At 45.4% G+C, this 17358-nt stretch overlaps 1 protein-coding gene across 4 annotated transcripts; it reads right to left on the bottom strand.

Annotated features, from left to right (window-relative positions):
* Positions 1-1775: 1775 nt before the first annotated feature.
* On the bottom strand, positions 1776-16609 carry LOC133140470 (zinc finger protein 768-like). 4 transcript variants are annotated; one of them, XM_061260458.1, is made up of 20 exons: positions 16384-16609; positions 15883-15977; positions 13813-13998; positions 13245-13376; positions 12946-13026; positions 12569-12649; positions 11363-11398; positions 10434-10493; positions 9458-9520; positions 8953-9084; positions 8116-8364; positions 7714-7782; positions 7498-7593; positions 7272-7388; positions 7064-7117; positions 6622-6714; positions 6417-6491; positions 5593-5766; positions 4756-4845; positions 1776-4163 (listed from the first exon to the last, which is right to left on the bottom strand). In XM_061260458.1, exons 3-20 carry the CDS (start codon positions 13880-13882, stop codon positions 4156-4158), a joined length of 1680 nt encoding a protein of 559 aa, XP_061116442.1. In that variant the 5' UTR covers positions 13883-13998; positions 15883-15977; positions 16384-16609; the 3' UTR covers positions 1776-4155. The 4 variants fall into 4 exon arrangements, with proteins under 4 accessions (XP_061116442.1, XP_061116441.1, XP_061116439.1 ...); XM_061260457.1 differs by having other exon boundaries at positions 15883-15963; XM_061260455.1 differs by lacking the exon at positions 15883-15977.
* Between the last annotated feature and the right edge of the window lie 749 nt (positions 16610-17358).

Below are 17358 nucleotides of genomic sequence, written 5' to 3'. Positions count from 1 at the left end.
CACCTGAGGGACTTCAATATTGTCTGACATGCTGATGTTTACTACCCAGTTCACCTTTGTTAATCAGGGATCATTATAGATATGCCTGTGTGTATGTGTATGTCATTCACAAAGCAAATAAATATTACATGGCACTACTATTGGGTATGCTGATCAATGGACACAGCTCAGTAAAATTATTCTACAAAACTGGTACAGTACATTCATACAATTCAGTATATATAAGCAGTATAGTATATAGAACAGTATCGAGCTACTCTTTATGAAAGAAAATTCATCTTCACACAGAAAGTGTATAGCTGCATTAGGTTTAATACATGTTTCATTAAAAGCACATGAAAGAAAATAATAAAAACCAATATCCCACACTTATGAAATGTAAGTGAAAGGGAACTTTTCCAGAAACCACCTAATGCACACTTGAATTGAATTAATTAATTCATCCATTCATTATCCTAACCCGCTTATCCTGAACAGGGTGCTGGAGCCTATCCCAGCATACATTGGGAGAAAGGCAGGAATACACCCTGGACAGGTCACCAGTCCATCGCAGGGCGCACACACCATTCACTCACATACTCATACCTACGGGCAATTTAGACTCTCCAATCAGCCTAACCTGCATGTCTTTGGACTGTGGGAGGAAACCTGGAGGAAACCCACACAAACACGGGGAGAACATGCAAACTCCGCACAGAGAGGCCCCGGCCGACCGGGATTCGAACCCAGGACCTCCTTGCTGTGAGGCGACAGTGCTACCCACAGCACCATCCGTGCCGCCCCTGAATTGAATTCAGTTGAAGCAAAACAGAAGCAATGCGATTCTGTGAGCATTTGTGCCCTCTAGTGGGCAGTCAAACACCTGCCGTCCTTTATAAAACACCCACAGAAACAACTTTCACTAAAAATGATTCTTCCAGAGGAATTTCAAGTGACAAGAACTAGAAGCATTGACCTCTGACATATTGTTTCGACAGTTACTTCAAACTTAAAAGAGCCGGAACGAGCATTTAGGCCAAGTGTTGGCACGTCACATCGACGTCAGGATCTCGTTCGGCGTGCCCGGAGAGTGCGAGAGTTTAAACACACAGCTGTGGGAGGAGAGAGGCTGGAAAACACTGGTGTGAAGAATCCGTGAGGATTATGCCACGTTATGTATTCACATAGACCTTGTCAAGACCGGCAAAACTTTAACTACTACGTTATCATGAATTTCTAAGATTTTCATTTCAGTATACATGTCCACTAGCAAAACATTGACAATATAAGCAGTGCAGTAAAACAAAAACAAACAAAAAAAAACTAAATAATGAGTGAAAATAAATCTGTGACAGCACGATTATGGGCTTGTTGGCCACTTGGTGGCGCTAGAGAGAAGGGTTGAAAATGCATGCTTTGGCAGGACATAACTCCTGAACTCCAACTGACCAATTTGCACAATACTTGGAAAATGGCATTGACTGGCGAATTTCTAAAATCCTTTTTTGAAAAAAGTGCTGTAGTTCCTCAGTTGTAGATGTCCTGGTATGATAATTACAGACTTTGCACTGGACATATGTTCATGGCCTTACAACCAATCAGATATAGATTGTACCTAGCAGACGCAGTGGTTTGCTGTATGACCTTGAGATGCACAAATGGGACTCACACATCCCATTTGTACCTCGCTGTGGATAAAAGCGTCTGCTAAAAATGCAATGTATTGTAATGACATGAAAGAGTGATACCGGAGATTCAATGATCATTTAATAACCAATAATACTGAAGGCAGGGAAATGTGGTCACAGCAGGTTTAATTCTGGTACAGTTTGCTTAACATAACGCAACACTATTCTGCTTAAACTGAGGATTCACTGGTAAACAACCCCAAATATTTTCTAATTGTAAACATTCACAAAAATAACGTGATGCAGAAGAACAAAGCTTTGTGTTTCTTTGCAAATGCTTTCTTTCATGAAGCTGAAACATGAACAGTTATAAAAACATATAATCACATTACAATCATCCCCGCTCCCATAAACTGAATGCAGGGAAAAATACTGTGGATTTAATAAGTGGATTTTGGAAATATGATAAATATATTTCACAGCAGTGTATTAAAACCAATATACTGTCAAGTTTTGATATATCAGGGTCTTTCGCCTCACTATACTTCCTGCAGGTCCGTACGGGTCCTAGGTATCAGCAAAAATCTTAAAATATAAGTTACTCAGATGTAAATTGATAAAAAAACATTATATTTTTTAATTGTATTTTAGTACTTTCACTTGCCCACAGAGTGCAATGCATTTAGCATTTCATTCCCTCAGAGGACAAGTAGCCAATCATGTAGCTGTATTTGGCATCAACCATTGAAATGGAAGAATTATAAATGCCACAAATGAGTCATTGAAATGTTTGTTGTACGGAAAACAAGAATGAGGAAATACTGCCATTACAATATTACAGAAAGAAACCGAAATACATAACCTCAGTGAGCACTTTATTAGGTATTCATTAGACAAATTCTTTTTTTTTTTTTTTTTACTAATTAAGACTTCTTAATTCTGCTGCTGTAACCTATCCACTTAGAGATTAGATGCCTTACATGTTCAGAGATACTCTTCTGCATACCACTGTTGTAACGTGTCGTTATTTGTGTTACTGTCACCTTCGACCAGTCTGGCCCTTCTCCTCTGACCTCTGTCAATAACAACGTGTTTCTGTCTGCAGAACTGCTGCTCCCTGGATGTTTTTTGTTTTTCACACCATTCTGAGTAAACTCTAGAGAAAATCCCAGGAGATCAGCAGTTATAGAAATGAAACCAGCCCGTCTGGCACCAACAATCATGCCACGGTCGAAATCAGAGATCACATTTTTTTCCCCCATTCTGTTGGTTGATGTGAACATTAACTGAAGCTCCTGACTCATATCTACATGACCGCATGCATTCCAATGCTGCCACATGATTGGCTGATTAGATAATCACATAGTTTTATGCATGTGTACAGTGTACAGTCATTCCTAATAAAGTGCTCAGTGAGTGTATACCAATGAGGGGTTTTCTCCACTGAGAAATCCTACATTTTCGCCATGTTTATTATATTTGATATTTTGGAATTCATGAGAGCTATGTGGAAATCTACCACAATGAAAAAGATATTTGCCTGAGATACTGTCATATGAGCAATTGCCCCCAAATGTAGTGGCCATTTTGAACATAACATGGACTGCTGAATTGAAATAGCTCCTGAAATCTTGTTGTCTGATTTGAGATGGAATGATCATAAGAACAACCAAGGTCCCTTGGCTTCACTTAACAAAAAGATAACAATAAAATTGATCAAACTTACATGTATTTTTAACGGACAACAGAGAATGGTGCAATAAAAATGAAAAATCTCCAGAGAATGACAGTTCTTGGGCAAAAATGCGTCGTTAATAGAGAGGTCAGTGGAGAAGGGCCAGACTGGTCAAAGCCGACAGGACTGTGATAGCAACTCAACCAACATGTTACAACAGTCAATGAACAGCATCTCTGAACACACAAGACGTTGAAACTTATGCAGCAGAAGACCAATACATCAAAAAACAGGTTGGTTTAAAATAATAAATACCTACTAAAGTGGTCATTGTGTATTTATTTAAAAAACGTCATTTATAGAAAACCAAAAACAAAACAAAAATCCAGCACTTGTTCACCATAAAGGGGCCAATGCCCACTCACTCACTCACTCACTCACTCACTCACTCACTCACTCACTCACTCACTCACTCACTCACTCACTCACTCACTCACTCACTCACTCACTCACTCACTCACTCACTCACTCACTCACTCACTCACTCACTCACTCACTCACTCACTCACTCACTCACTCACTCACTCACTCACTCACTCACTCACTCACTCACTCACTCACTCACTCACTCACTCACTCACTCACTCACTCACTCACTCGCACAGAAAATATCTATGGTGATCTTTCAAATGTAAAAACACTACAGGAAATGGAACAGGCATTCAGAGAGTCAGTGTTGTCTTGAGGGGGCAGCGGCCGCTCCCTGGAGCACCTTGCACATTAACAGAGGAGAAGAGGAGCAGGGGTTCACTGATGACAGCCGCTGCAGGTGAGGAACTCCAGCGTGCGACACGCGAGGCCCGGTCCCTGCCGTCAACGCCCTGCGGGAAAGGAGAACACGCATGTCTCAAACTGAACGTCCACACAAAAACCTAAAGCTCCCAACCACGATGCAAACCGGTAAACTCCAACACATTAAAGGCCCCACACACAGCTTTTGAGCTTCTCATATCTAACAGGGTTGCCTGTAGCGTAGTGGTTAAGGTGCATGACTGGGACCCGCAAGGTCACTGGTTCGATCCCCGGTGTAGCCAAAATAAGATCTGTACCTTGAGCAAGGCCCTTAACCCTGCATTGCACCAGGGGAGGATTGTCTCCTGCTTAGTCTAATCAACTGGATGAGAGTGCCTGCCAAACGCCATTAATGTAAAGATTTTTGTTCCATACTGAGTAACACAAATCACAGCTGGCACACTTTGGCGTTTCGATAGGCAAGTGAAACACAGCAAACGGCTAAAACTCTGACAAAAACAATGAACATGTTGCCGCAGAATACTGGTGCGGTTTGCTGGGACCTGCAGGGAATCGATGGATTTACCCGCAAAAATCATGTATTTATTATAATATGTATTTGTCTCCATCTGCATCATTGTAGCGTGAGTGTGTGTGTAGAGGGGGTGAGAGGCTGCTTACAGCTGGAGTGCTGTTTGAGGACGTGACGCTGCAGATGATGTGCTGCTCGATATCTCCGTCTGCACGCACAACACTTCAGCTTCTTCAGATCTGCACAGCCAGAGAGCAGTGAGGAGAGAGGAGTCAGGACACACACGTGCACGCATGTTCACACACACACACACACACACACACACACACACACACACGCACGCACGCACGCACGCACGTTCACACACACACACAGAGCCAGAGCGCAGTGAGGAGAGAGGAGTCAGGACACACACACGCGCACGCACGCACGTTTACACACACACACACACACACATACACACACACACACACACAGAGCCAGAGCGCAGTGAGGAGAGAGGAGTCAGGACACACACACACACACATGCACGCACGCACGTTTACACACACACACACACACACACACACACACACACACACACACACACACACACACACACACACACACACACACACACACACACACACACACACACACGAGCCAGAGCGCAGTGAGGAGAGAGGAGTCAGGACACGCACACATTCACATGCACGTTCACACACACACACACAGCCAGAGCACAGTGAGGAGAGAGGAGTCAGGACACACACGCGAACGCACGCACGCACGCACGCACATACACAGGCACGTTCACACACATAGAGCCAGAGCTCAGTGAGGAGAGAGGAGTCAGGACACACGCACACGCATTCACATGCACATTCACATTCACACACACAGTGCAGTCAGTAGAGAGGAGTCAGGATACACACACGCACGCACACATGCACGCACATTCACAAGCACATGCACAGAGCCAGAGAGAGCACCCCACGCACACTCACCGCAGTGCGCCTGCAGCACGTGTCTGCACAGGTCCGTCCGGGCCCTGAAGCTCATGTTGCAGCTGCCGCAGCGGTACCGGGAGCTCCGGCAGTGGGCCGACGCCACGTGCTGATCCAGAGCCTTGCTCCGACCGAACCACCGGCCGCACAGCAGACAGAGCGCCCGCCTTCCCCCTGAGAGACAAAGCAAAGGCGCTACATCACTCTTCCCCCTGAGAGACAAAGCAAAGGTGCTACATCACTCTTCCCCCTGAGAGACAAGGCAAAGGCGCTACATCACTCTTCCCCCTGAGAGACAAGGCAAAGGCGCTACATCACTCTTCCCCCTGAGAGATGAAGCGAACACACTACATCACTCTAAAGCACACCACGCACCTTCCCCCTGAGACAAAAACACTACGTCACTTTAATTATCCATTTAAAATTACATCTGGAACACAATAAAGTGTGCAAAAAGGGAAGGTGTCTGAATACTTTCTGAAAACAGTTGATGATTTACTCAAAAGTTATGCAATGCCAAAGTCGGGACGGAAAATGACCAAAAAGCGTTTCAAAGTTACACACCAAGTGGTGCTGATGTTCTTTTTACATGTTCACACAAGGTTTTATCAAATTGGAGCGGTCCCCCCCGCCCCCCACACCCAGTGACCCCTTATCATGAGCATTATCATCACACCAATTATTGATGCTTAAAAGAGGTAACAATACCAAGCCGGAGCAGCAGATACTTGAGGAATGAAAGCAGGATTTCATGACTCCAGCAGATTAAACCGCCCACAAGCTCAATCTGCCCCTGCCTTCACAAACGGCCACACAAGGCTCACCTGAGTTCAGCCATTTCTGTGTCGACGTGCGGTTTCGTATGCACTTCAGGACCCAACACCGCCACCTTAGTTTGTCTGTGGGTAATAAAAAAAAAAACAATAGGAAAATGGAATGGCAAATTCAGGCATGAGTCAGTCCCACCAGTAGAGGGCGGTGTGTGTGTGCACAATGCTTTTCTGCTCCAGTTCTCAGGGTCACATTTACCAGCACGGGGAGCGACGCCTTTGTCTCCGAATGCCGAAGAGGGGTCACCGCCCTCCGGTTGTGGCCAGTCCCCTGCGGATGGGGGCACTTCCTCTGCAGAGGAGGAAGAGGAGTGCCGTGTTCATGCTGCTGGTTTATTCATGGGCCTCTGGGTCGTCATGGCGATAGCGCATTTCTGCGTTCCTGAGAATAAGGCTCATTCTCTACTGTATGTCGCTCAGGATAAAAGTGTCTGCCACGTGATCTTAATGTCGCGCAACACACCTCTTCATTGCAAAGTAATACGTGACAGTTAGCAGTCACCAACGTGAAGGTGACAACGTCGTCATAATAGAGCTGACCATGGCGAGTCATGTTTTACCCATAAGTCCCAAAGCAGGTTGAGAATCTGCTGCTTTAACCATCAGCAGTCCTGGTTTACCTGCCATTGGCAGGAACTCACCTTGAGATGTGACCAGTGACTTTACGTTGCTGATCTGGATCATCGACAAATAATCTACAGGAGGAAAAAAGGAAGAAAAAAATAAAATTAAAAATTTAAAAAAACTTGTAACAGTACACAGTATCAGGTTCGTTTCACCCTCACGCACGCAGCCTGATCCCAAACTCAGGACATAAAAGCAGGAAGATGGAGAACGCCTCCCGCTCACCGGTGTGGGGCTCCTGACTCTCTGCGGAAGGACTGCTGCCTGAAGCTCCGCACACGGCCTGGTCCTCGTGCACCCACACCCACCTCCTGTTCTCCTTGTCTCCTGCGTTCTCCGGTTCTGCGAGAACGGAGGGGTTCAGGCTCAACACAGGCGCACGGACCGGGTCGTGGCTCCAACACAAGGATAATTACGGCAGTTAGCGGTTGACCCCGTTCGCCCCCCTTACCCTGGCCGGCGTGGTGTAGCTGGTGCTCCCGAAGGGCCCCCTCGTCCATGAAGCTCTCACCACAGTAGGGCACGCTGCAGCAGTACACCAGCTGATCTGCTCCCAAAACCAGAGGAGAAACAAGCACCGTCAGCGAGGCGACGATGGAGCAGGAGGGTTTTTAATCGAAGACGTGACATGAGCTGTGACTCGGGCGCCCCCCCCTCGCCCTCGCACCTGTGGGAATGCTCTCCACCCCCCACCACTGGACCAGTGCGGCAGGATCCAGGCTGGGCCCTGCGGAGGCTGAAGACAGGGGCAACGCATGAAGCCAGGGAACAGCCAAACGCCCTAAAGCCACCTCCTGAGGTATCCAAGGCAGGTCCTCTTTAGGGGCAGCCAGCAGCCTCACGGCTAAGCGGCATAAATGGGACCAGGAAGGTTGGGCGTTCAAGTCCTGGTGTAGCCACAACAATAACATCCGTACAGCCGTTGGGCCCTTGAGCGAGGCCCTTAACCCCGCATTGATCCAGGGAGATTGTCCCCTGCTTAGTCTAATCAACTGTAAGTCACTTAAAATTCAGCTAAACAACAAATTATTATTATTATTATTATTATTATTATTATTAGTGGTCTCACCGGCAGCGGGCTCGGGGGGGAGTGTGTGCGGACGGCGGGCGGGGCTGGGGGTAAGATGGCCGCCGCCAGGGCCCTTGTGCGGAGCGGGCTCCCTGGCCTCGCGCTTCACTCTCTGGGACAGACGGACCGCCGGGGGAGCCGGCCTGGAGCTGGAGACCCCTTCTTTGTGCCGGCCGCACCCCTTCCTCAGGTGCCTCTCGTACCAGATCTTGGACTGGTACAGCTTTCCACAGTCGCACGTGAACGGACCTGCAGAGGGGACGGGGAAACGCCATTAAATCACCACAATATCACTATGGAGACAAGGACAAATGTCACAATGAACTATGGGTAATGCACAGTACTGTGCAAAAAGTCTTAGGCACTCTAGATTTAATATACACTTGGTCGATGAGGTTTACTTTTTCAGCACTGTGTCAACTGATATAGTATGTCAGTAGAAAAGAAGACATTTTGTGATTTATTGGCAAGAATGAATTTTCCCCCCAAAAAATTCAATGTTACAGAGTTACCTTTCATTTTTTAAACTGCATCAATGTTCTTGGATACACTGTCCTGAAGTTTCATCAGAAAATGAGCTGGTAGTTTGTTTCAAACATATAGGAGAACCTTCGTTTAACTCTCCAGGTAATGGAGAAAAATTCAAACTTGGGAATCTCAAATTTGCTCTTTTCCACAGACAAACATATGCAGATAAAAATAAACATCAAAGACCAAATTTATATTAAAAAATTGAAATTAAAACCTAAGACTTTTGCACAGTGCTATAGGTCACTATAGCACTAAAGACGATGTTTATCACTTCTGCCTGACAGAAATGTGCTGAAGAGTGAGAACCTGGGTCCAGAAGGTCCGGTTCCTGACTGTCGTCGCCCGCTTTCTCCTCAACGTCCCACGACCCGCTGGCCTCCGTCTCCCCGATGTTGGAGTCGCTGTCTTCGGACTCCTCCTCGCTGGGGTCGTCCTTGACTAGAAATCATACCGAGATGAGGCCAAGAGGAACCAAGCTGGGATTCAAGCCATGGTGTCCCGGGGACCCCTAACCCAGTGCCCCTCACTCCTGGTCCTGGAGGGCCGCAGGGTGTGCTGGGGACCCCTAACCCTAACCCAGTGCCCCTCACTCCTGGTCCTGGAGGGCCGCAGGGTGTGCTGGGGACCCCTAACCCTAACCCCGTGCCCCTCATGCCTGGTCCTGGAGAGCCACAGAGTGTGCTGGCTTTTGTTCTTAGGCAGAAACCTACCCCACCCATATTCCTCACCTCCATTTTGCATTTATCTCTCCAAACAGAAGAGGTTTAGCAGCTGAGACTGACAACAGAATGAGGAAAGCAAACAAACGCACCTTTCCCCGGGTTCCCCAGGATGGCTAGTTTCCTCATCCGTAGTCGGGGCGACACGGGGATATCTATGCATGAGAAGAGACACAATCTGCAGAATTAGTCTCGTCACTGAATCACCTGGAAACCACCAAGGCCTGCCACGAAGTTAGATGAGAACATTTTTACATTTGAACCCTGACAAATCTATCAATGATCTATCAATTTTACAATAAAGTCTAAAAGCACAATGATAGTACATGAGACAGAAATGCCTATTCTTAAATCATTTTCAGTTGCAGTCGCAGGCAGAATTACCAAATTGTGTGAGACATACTAACAAATGGGCGATTCTGTGAATTTTAGCCTCTGACAGAAGACCAGCAGTATCATATTTTGACCCAAAATCATAAAAAAATATTACTTGCAGCAAGGAAAGAAAACACGTTTAGAAATACTTTTTCCGGGCAGTCTACAGCTTTTTGCTCCACTATCCTCAAAGTCTGCGCATGGATATCAGGTGATTCATTTGATTATAAGATTTCCCTCTATGTAATTGTTTATAATTCAGCACAATATGGACCTGCCTCCCGTTGATTTGTCCAGCTGGATATTCTCAGAAATCAGGGATGAACCAAGCAGGGATTCAGGACATGCTTGCCACCCCTGCAGGGTTTGAGGCAGCCGGTCCCATCCCTGTACCGCCTGTAGACTAGTGTTCCTCACTCCTGGTCTGAGCTGGGGAACCCTAACCCTTACCCAGTGTTCCTCACTCCTGGTCCTGGAGAGCCACAGGGTGAGCTGGTGAACCCTAACCCTAACCCTAACCCAGTGTTCCTCACTCGTGGTCCTGGAGAGCCGCAGGGTGTGCTGGCTTTTGTTCGCAGGCAGCAACCATCTACCCCACCTATAATCCTCACCTCCATTTTGCGTTATTATCAGGCTTAGCAGCTGAGACGGCAAATTACATGACAACAGAATGAGAGAGACAAACAAACGCACCATTATCCACCTCCAGGTTGGCTGGCTTCCGGATCCGTAGTCGGGGCAACAAGGGGACATCTGTGCATGAGAACCCACAGAACGAGACATTTCAGCCAAAAATCATGAAAAATATTACTTGCAGCAAGGAAAAAAAAATAACGGCAGCGTACAGTCACAGTGTTAAGGCCCGGACACACCAAACCGACGGTCGGCCGCGGAGCGCCGACAAAGATCGCCTCGCGTCGATACGCGTCGTTAATGTTGGCTGTGCCGAACACACCGCAACGACGGTCCGCCGACGGCCGAGTTGCACGTACGTTCTGCGCCTGCGTGAGAGGTAATAACTCTCCATACCAGCAGGTGGCGGTAGTCTGTATTTGTCTTTCAAAAAATGGAAACCGGAAGACCGGGGAATGCGTTTGCATTGCGTTAGACCTAGAAGCAGTCATTGTCTCGCTCACAAGAAACAGTTTGCAGCAATTTCCTTGTTCTCTCGCTATTTAGTAATACTAATCGAAAATTATGTCTGGTAGTGATAGTAACTTTGGAATGGCTTGCTTTCGTCGCTTCCGTTTCTCTTCTCGTGCACTGATTCGCTAGCTGGACAGCCAATCAGAGAGCTCTCTCTCATTGACGGCTCCAGGGGAATCGGCGTCGGAGACCTCCAAAACACGCCGGACACACCGGAAAGACTCGGCCGACAGGGCGCCACCGACGTCCGACGGCCGACCGTAGGTTTGGTGTGTCCGGGCCTTTAGTGACGACGTGGCACACTGAGGACAGCACTGAGCAGGCCTACGCTGGGGCAGAATGCAGAAGCTCACGCGAACCGCATTTTGAACCAGAGGAGCAGAAAGGAGGAGCAGTTAGGAGGAGCAGTTAGGAGGAGCAGTTAGGAGGAGCAGTTAGGAGGAGCAGAAAGGACTCACTGGAGAGAGGATGCCTACCTTTCCAGGTGCGCTTCGGCTGTGCCTTCTTAATCACTGCAAAAACACGAGAGGCAGATTACTGAAGGCTCAACATGGTGTGACCCTGGGATTATAAGGTTCTATCTGCCGTCTGGGTGGTTTTGAGATACTGTGCTTCAAAGAAACCAAAGTGAATGCGCTCCAAGCAGACATAACCTTTTAAATTTAGCATTTTTCGGCGGTAAGAGCAGTTGTCTGGCAGTCGGAGGGTTGCCGGTTCGATCCCACACTGGGTGCGTCAAAGTATCCCTGAGCAAGACACTGACGTTGTGGGAGGAGCGTTGGGAGGAGTTACGATAAGAAAAGTGTGGATGATTTGCCAGAATGAGGTTCGAGGAGGAGTTGTAGGTGGAGTAACTGTGTATAAAATGGGTGTACAAATGCCAGTCGGGGTTCAGTTCTGGAGAGCTGATCCGGCTTTATGCACGTGTGCTAATAAAGTCTGATTTTCCTGAAGATCTTGCTGCCTGGTGTCGTCTTTTCCCTCGCGAAGATGTTTTTCGACAAATTGAAGATTTGGACTCTGTCGTTTCCTAGACACGACAACACCTAACCCCCAATGACCCGTTTCGATGTCTGTTGCTCAGACCACCAGCAGTTTCTTTCTTTTTCAGGACATTCCAAGTTGTCGTACAAGCTATCACCAACGCTATCCCCTCTTTTCTAAGCAGCAAAATGGCTTGCTTTTTGCTAATCTTTTTGCAATTCTCAAACAGCAATCCTTGGGTTACTTATGGCCTCCCTCCTTACTGTCTGTTGGGATAATATGCCCCTGCACCCTCTTTCTAAGTTTCCAATCATTCCATACGTTTCACACCTTTTCATTAGTGCAATTACAAGTGCTGAGTGGTACGTTTAACCCTTTATGTATGGTTTTGTACCCATTACCCGACTTGTGATGGTGAATTACCATCTGTGTCTGCTGAATTGACAGTTCTTTAGCTTTTTCCCATGCTGGTGGTTCACAAAAGGGACTGTGCATGCTTGTTACCTCCTTTCTATACTCTAGTGAAACAAGAAGTGATGGAATGACACAATTTAGTTCCTTTAATTAAATTCTGATCAACTAAATTCAAGTAAATGCATTGAAATAAAGAGTATATAGTTTTTCGATATGTATGAACATGAAACATAGACGATTATCCGTGTTGTTTATTATATGCAGCCTGGCACACTGATACAGACCTACACACAGGAACTTCAGATGCTTCTCGTAGCAGGATTTTAAGTTGTACTTCTTCCCACAGAACGAACACTTGTACTGCCCTGCAGAGGAAACGGATAAAATAAAACAGATCATTCTAATACGCACGGATGACGCCTACGATGAAGAATAAGTGTTTAAAATATGTTCAATAAGTGGATAATACCCTAAGAACAAGTCAGTTATGAGGAAATAATTACCCGACAGGCCCGAGGTAGTCTGTTATATTTCAACGCTGTGGTATAATAATACATATTTTAAAAGTTAAAGCACTTTAGGTGCATGGAGTCACAGAGTCTGTCTGTGTGTGTGTTTCTAAGCACACTGAACAGCCTCATGCAGACGCAGGGATACAGACCTTCACACGGATACTGCAAATGCTGCCTGAAGCAGGTTCTCTTCACAAAGAGCTTTCCACAGTAAGGGCACTCGTACTGTCCTGCAGAACAAAGGCAAAATACAGTGAGTGAGGTTCACAACAGCTATGTGATAATGCTTATTAATATCTGTATACCAAGAATATTATCTTTTTAAGACATTTAAATTTGCTGAACAGGTTAGAATCTTAACAGATATGTAAGATTCTGTATATTTAAAAACAAATATAACCATTACCACCGGCACATTAAAAAATGCATGGCGTCTAAATCATATTACCATTTTTGCAAGGAGTATTGACATAACGAAGCCGGTCGGCTAGCTGGTTTTGCACGATGACTTCTCCCGAGTTCTCCGGGTCAGCCTTGTACGTGTGTCTCACCAGAACGGAGAGCACCTGCTGGGAAGGCTCTGAAACGATGGCAACAGGAGACGATCGCTCACGCCACAGTGTGGATTCTGACAGATTATTTACTGTTAAACAATGTTCCAACGCCAGGGCGTGTATCAGTGCATGGACAGGCAGAGCAAAGGGGACAGTTTCACTGAGTATGTGAGTGCCCATCACAGTCCCATAGACGGGTTCACTCATATAAAGAGGTGTAGAAGGTACATACACATACCATACAGCTGTAGAAGGTACATACACATACCGTATAGCTCACAATGTTACAGGCTCACAGACCCATAGACGGGTTCACTCATATAAAGAGGTATAGAAGGTACATACACATACCATACAGCTGCAGAAGGTACATACACATACCGTGTAGCTCACAATGTTACAGGCTCACAGACCCATAGAAGGGTTCACTCATAAACAGCTGCAGAAGGCACACACACATACCGTATTGCTCGTCTGGGCAGACTTTTTGAACAGAGCTGGGAGCATCAGAAGACTCCTCCTCCTGCACCATGACGACCTTCGGGTTTCCTCCCGCTGAGGCGGACACTGAGCCTGGCTGTGCGACGGGCTTCTTTGGCAACAACCCCGATGTCCGGTCAGGTCACTGCAGCGAGGACCAGCTCTGCTCTGCAATGGATCACAGTAAAGTGAAAATGCTTCCCTGTGTGGTCATTTTCCTTGACAGTTGAAGTAAACTGCAGGCGACGGAGTGATATCAGAGTTTACCGTACAGAATTACAGCCGAATTGGCCAAACACCGTCACGCTGAGCAAATGAAAGCAGGGCTAGAACTCGTGCAAGCCTACATGTGAAACCTCTTGGGAAGAACCAGTGGCTGCCGAAAGTGGTATTGGTCGACCAAAGAAAAATATAACTAGCTGAATTTATTTATTTAGATGAAGCTAAAACTGCAGGACACCTAACCTAAATAAAGAATGGCATTAATATACAAATTAATATATTTAGTAATAATTCATATAACATACAAAACATTTTATACATAAGTTACAGTCAGTACCATTATTCATTGGACAGTGACAAGTTTTATTATATGTTATCTGTTTTGGTCCTGTACTCTAGCACTGAGTTTGAAAGGAGAAAATGACAATGAGGTTGAACTACAGACGGTCATCTTTAAGTTGAGTGTCTTTTCACCCATATCAGATGAACGATTTAGAAATGATAGAAAATCTTTGTACATAGTCTCCCCCCCCCCCCCCCCCCCCTATTTTTGGCCATCAAAAATATTGGGCAGTTTAACATAATGTAGAATAGAGTAAACCTTTTTTATATGTGGTTGCATGCACAGCTTGAAGTCTGCGACGCACAGACATCACTACACGCTGGGTGTCTTCGCTGGTGATGCTCTGCCAGGCCTGTACTGCAGCCGTCTTGAGTATCTGCGTGTTTCGATTACTTTTTTCTTTCAGTCTCCTTTCAGCATATAAAATGCATGCTAATTTGGATTCAGATCCAGTGATTGACTCGGTCATCAAAAAACCCCTTTGTCCCTCTAGCAGTATGTTTTGGGTCATTGTCTTGTTGCATAATGAAGTGCCAATATGGTTTTATATTTGGTTTTATCGGAGCAGATAAAATATTTATGCAGACTTCAGATTCATTGTTCTATTTTTGTCTGCAGTCACATCATGAAAAGCGAGTCCGTTCTACTGGCAGCCATACTGGCCCAAGCCATAACAACCATGTTTCACAGATGAGGTGCTATGCTTTAGATCATGGGCTTTTCCTTTTTTTTCTCTCCACACTTTCCTCTTTCTATCACTCTGGCACGTGTTAATCTTTGTCTCATCTGTCCACAAGACTGTGTGCTTTTTAGCAAACTAATCGCGCCTTTCTGTTCTTCAGTCTTATCAGCATCTTGTAGTGTCTCTGTAGACCTGCTGGTGTAGTCCTCTACACATGGTACACTTTGACACATCTACACCTGCACCCAGGAAAGTATGTTGGGCCATTGTCAGGGAGGTTTTCTTCACCATAGTGAGTATTCTCCAGTCATCCACTACAGGAGTCTGCCTGGGTCTACCGGGTTTTTTTTTTTTGGTTTTTTTTTACATAATTCAGTTCACTAGTTGTTTTTCTTGCTAATAATGAACCAAACTGTTGACTTGGGCATGCCCAGAGTTTTTGCAATGTTTACTTCTGAGCCTTTTGACAGCCAGCTTAATTTGCTCTTTGCAATCGCAAAGTCTAGAATCAAGACTACACATCGACAGCTCTTTTCTGCATTCACTAACAACACAAATGAATACACCTGCCTAGCGAAACACATCTCTAAAGCCAATTCAACAAATACTTGTAGTACCTTTAAATGAAGGGACCATGTACATTACATGTGCTATCATTTATAAACGGTACATCCAATATGTATGAAAATACCCTCAAATTAAAGCTGACAGACAGAACTTCATCCTCATTACAGAACCAAAATAGTAAAAAATGTGTCACTGTCCAATGAGTTATGGTGCTCACTGTATATATAGTTTCACGTACCATCATCCAAGATGAACTCGTCAGACAACGAGCTCCCAGGTCGTCTCCCCTTAACTCAGTGTCGGATTTGCCTAATGGGTGCTGGACGAAAAAATCTAACCTCTTCGTTTTCATCTAGGTAGCTCATTAGCAATCTCAACAAATTATTACAGAATAAGGCTAAAACGGTGTTGAACTAATATTGATTCGAGCTGCGCCTGACTTCACGGTTAGCCTTCACCTGTTCACCACCACCACGAGTTTTGTTTCATTGTTGTTTGTTCAAAGTAAGATAACCCGCTAGCTGGCTACCGTTAGCTAGAGCTTACGTTAGTTATGGTGAAAAGCATCAAATACATACTGGCAACTTTCTAAAATCCTAAGAGATCGTCTGAAATTAAGTGCGCCGTTCGACCTTATGTCAGCTAACAAGCAAATACATCAGTGTACAACTAGCTAGGTAGTAACCGATTAGATAGCTCGCCAAAATAGACAAAAGTAGCAGCTGTTACGTTAACTTACTTGGTGAATATACAGATTGGCTCGTAAAGAATAAGATGAGTTTCCAAAAATGTCTAGCAAGAAAAGGCAAAGCTCTGTTGTGAGCAAAGTTACTGGGATATCATTAAAACGATATTGTTTTGTAAATAAAAAGTAAATTTAGCCTAGTATTTGCTTCACCATGGCAGGACCTGAATGGAATGTCGCAGAGTTATGATGTACACAGCAGCCTTCTTCTTCGTCGTCTTCTTCTTCTGTGTTGTTTAATGGCGGTTGTAAAGCTAAGATTTGTACATTACCGCCACCTACTGAATATTTTACGTTATCACAATTAATTTAATATATACATTTACACTCGCCGAGCATTTATTTGAGTTTTTTATTTATTCTACTGCTGTAGCCCCCGACCCACTTAGAGCTATGATGCGTTGTGTATTGTAACGGTCAAGAAATCAAGTCTCTTTAAGAGTTGATGTTTGGGTTGCGTGTGCGTAAGCAACGTCACTGCCCGGCGCTTGGCGCGAAAGTCGGAGAGTTGAGAGTTCGCCTACCGACAAAGAGGACAGCTATTACACATTCTATATTCCTCTTTTATTGTTATGATTTCTAACGGTGATGTTTTGACGTGTGGACACTATTCATATATGTAAATGTAGAATAGAAGCCGTGAGACCTGGCTCGTATGGTCGATGTGGGGATATAGTAAATAAATGCTTTGTGAATACCCAGTATTTGCTCCCCCACTCTGCTTGAGCTCCGCCATTACGGTACCAGACAGAAGAAGCATTACAGTATTCAGAGATGCTCTTCTGCATACCATTGTTGCAATGTGTGGTTATTTGCGTTACTGTCCCCTTCCTGTCAGCTTTACCCAGTCTGGCCATTATCCTCTGACGTCTCTCATTAACACAGCGTTTCTGTCTGCAGAACTGCTGCTCACTGTTTTTTTGGGGGTTTTTTTGCACCATTCTTTGCAAACTCTAGAGATTTAGAAGA

This window comes from Conger conger, chromosome 11, assembly GCF_963514075.1.
Source record: "Conger conger chromosome 11, fConCon1.1, whole genome shotgun sequence".
Lineage (NCBI taxonomy): Eukaryota > Metazoa > Chordata > Actinopteri > Anguilliformes > Congridae > Conger > Conger conger.
The sequence above is the reverse complement of the archived record's forward strand: the minus strand, read 5'-3'. Positions and strand labels throughout refer to the sequence as shown.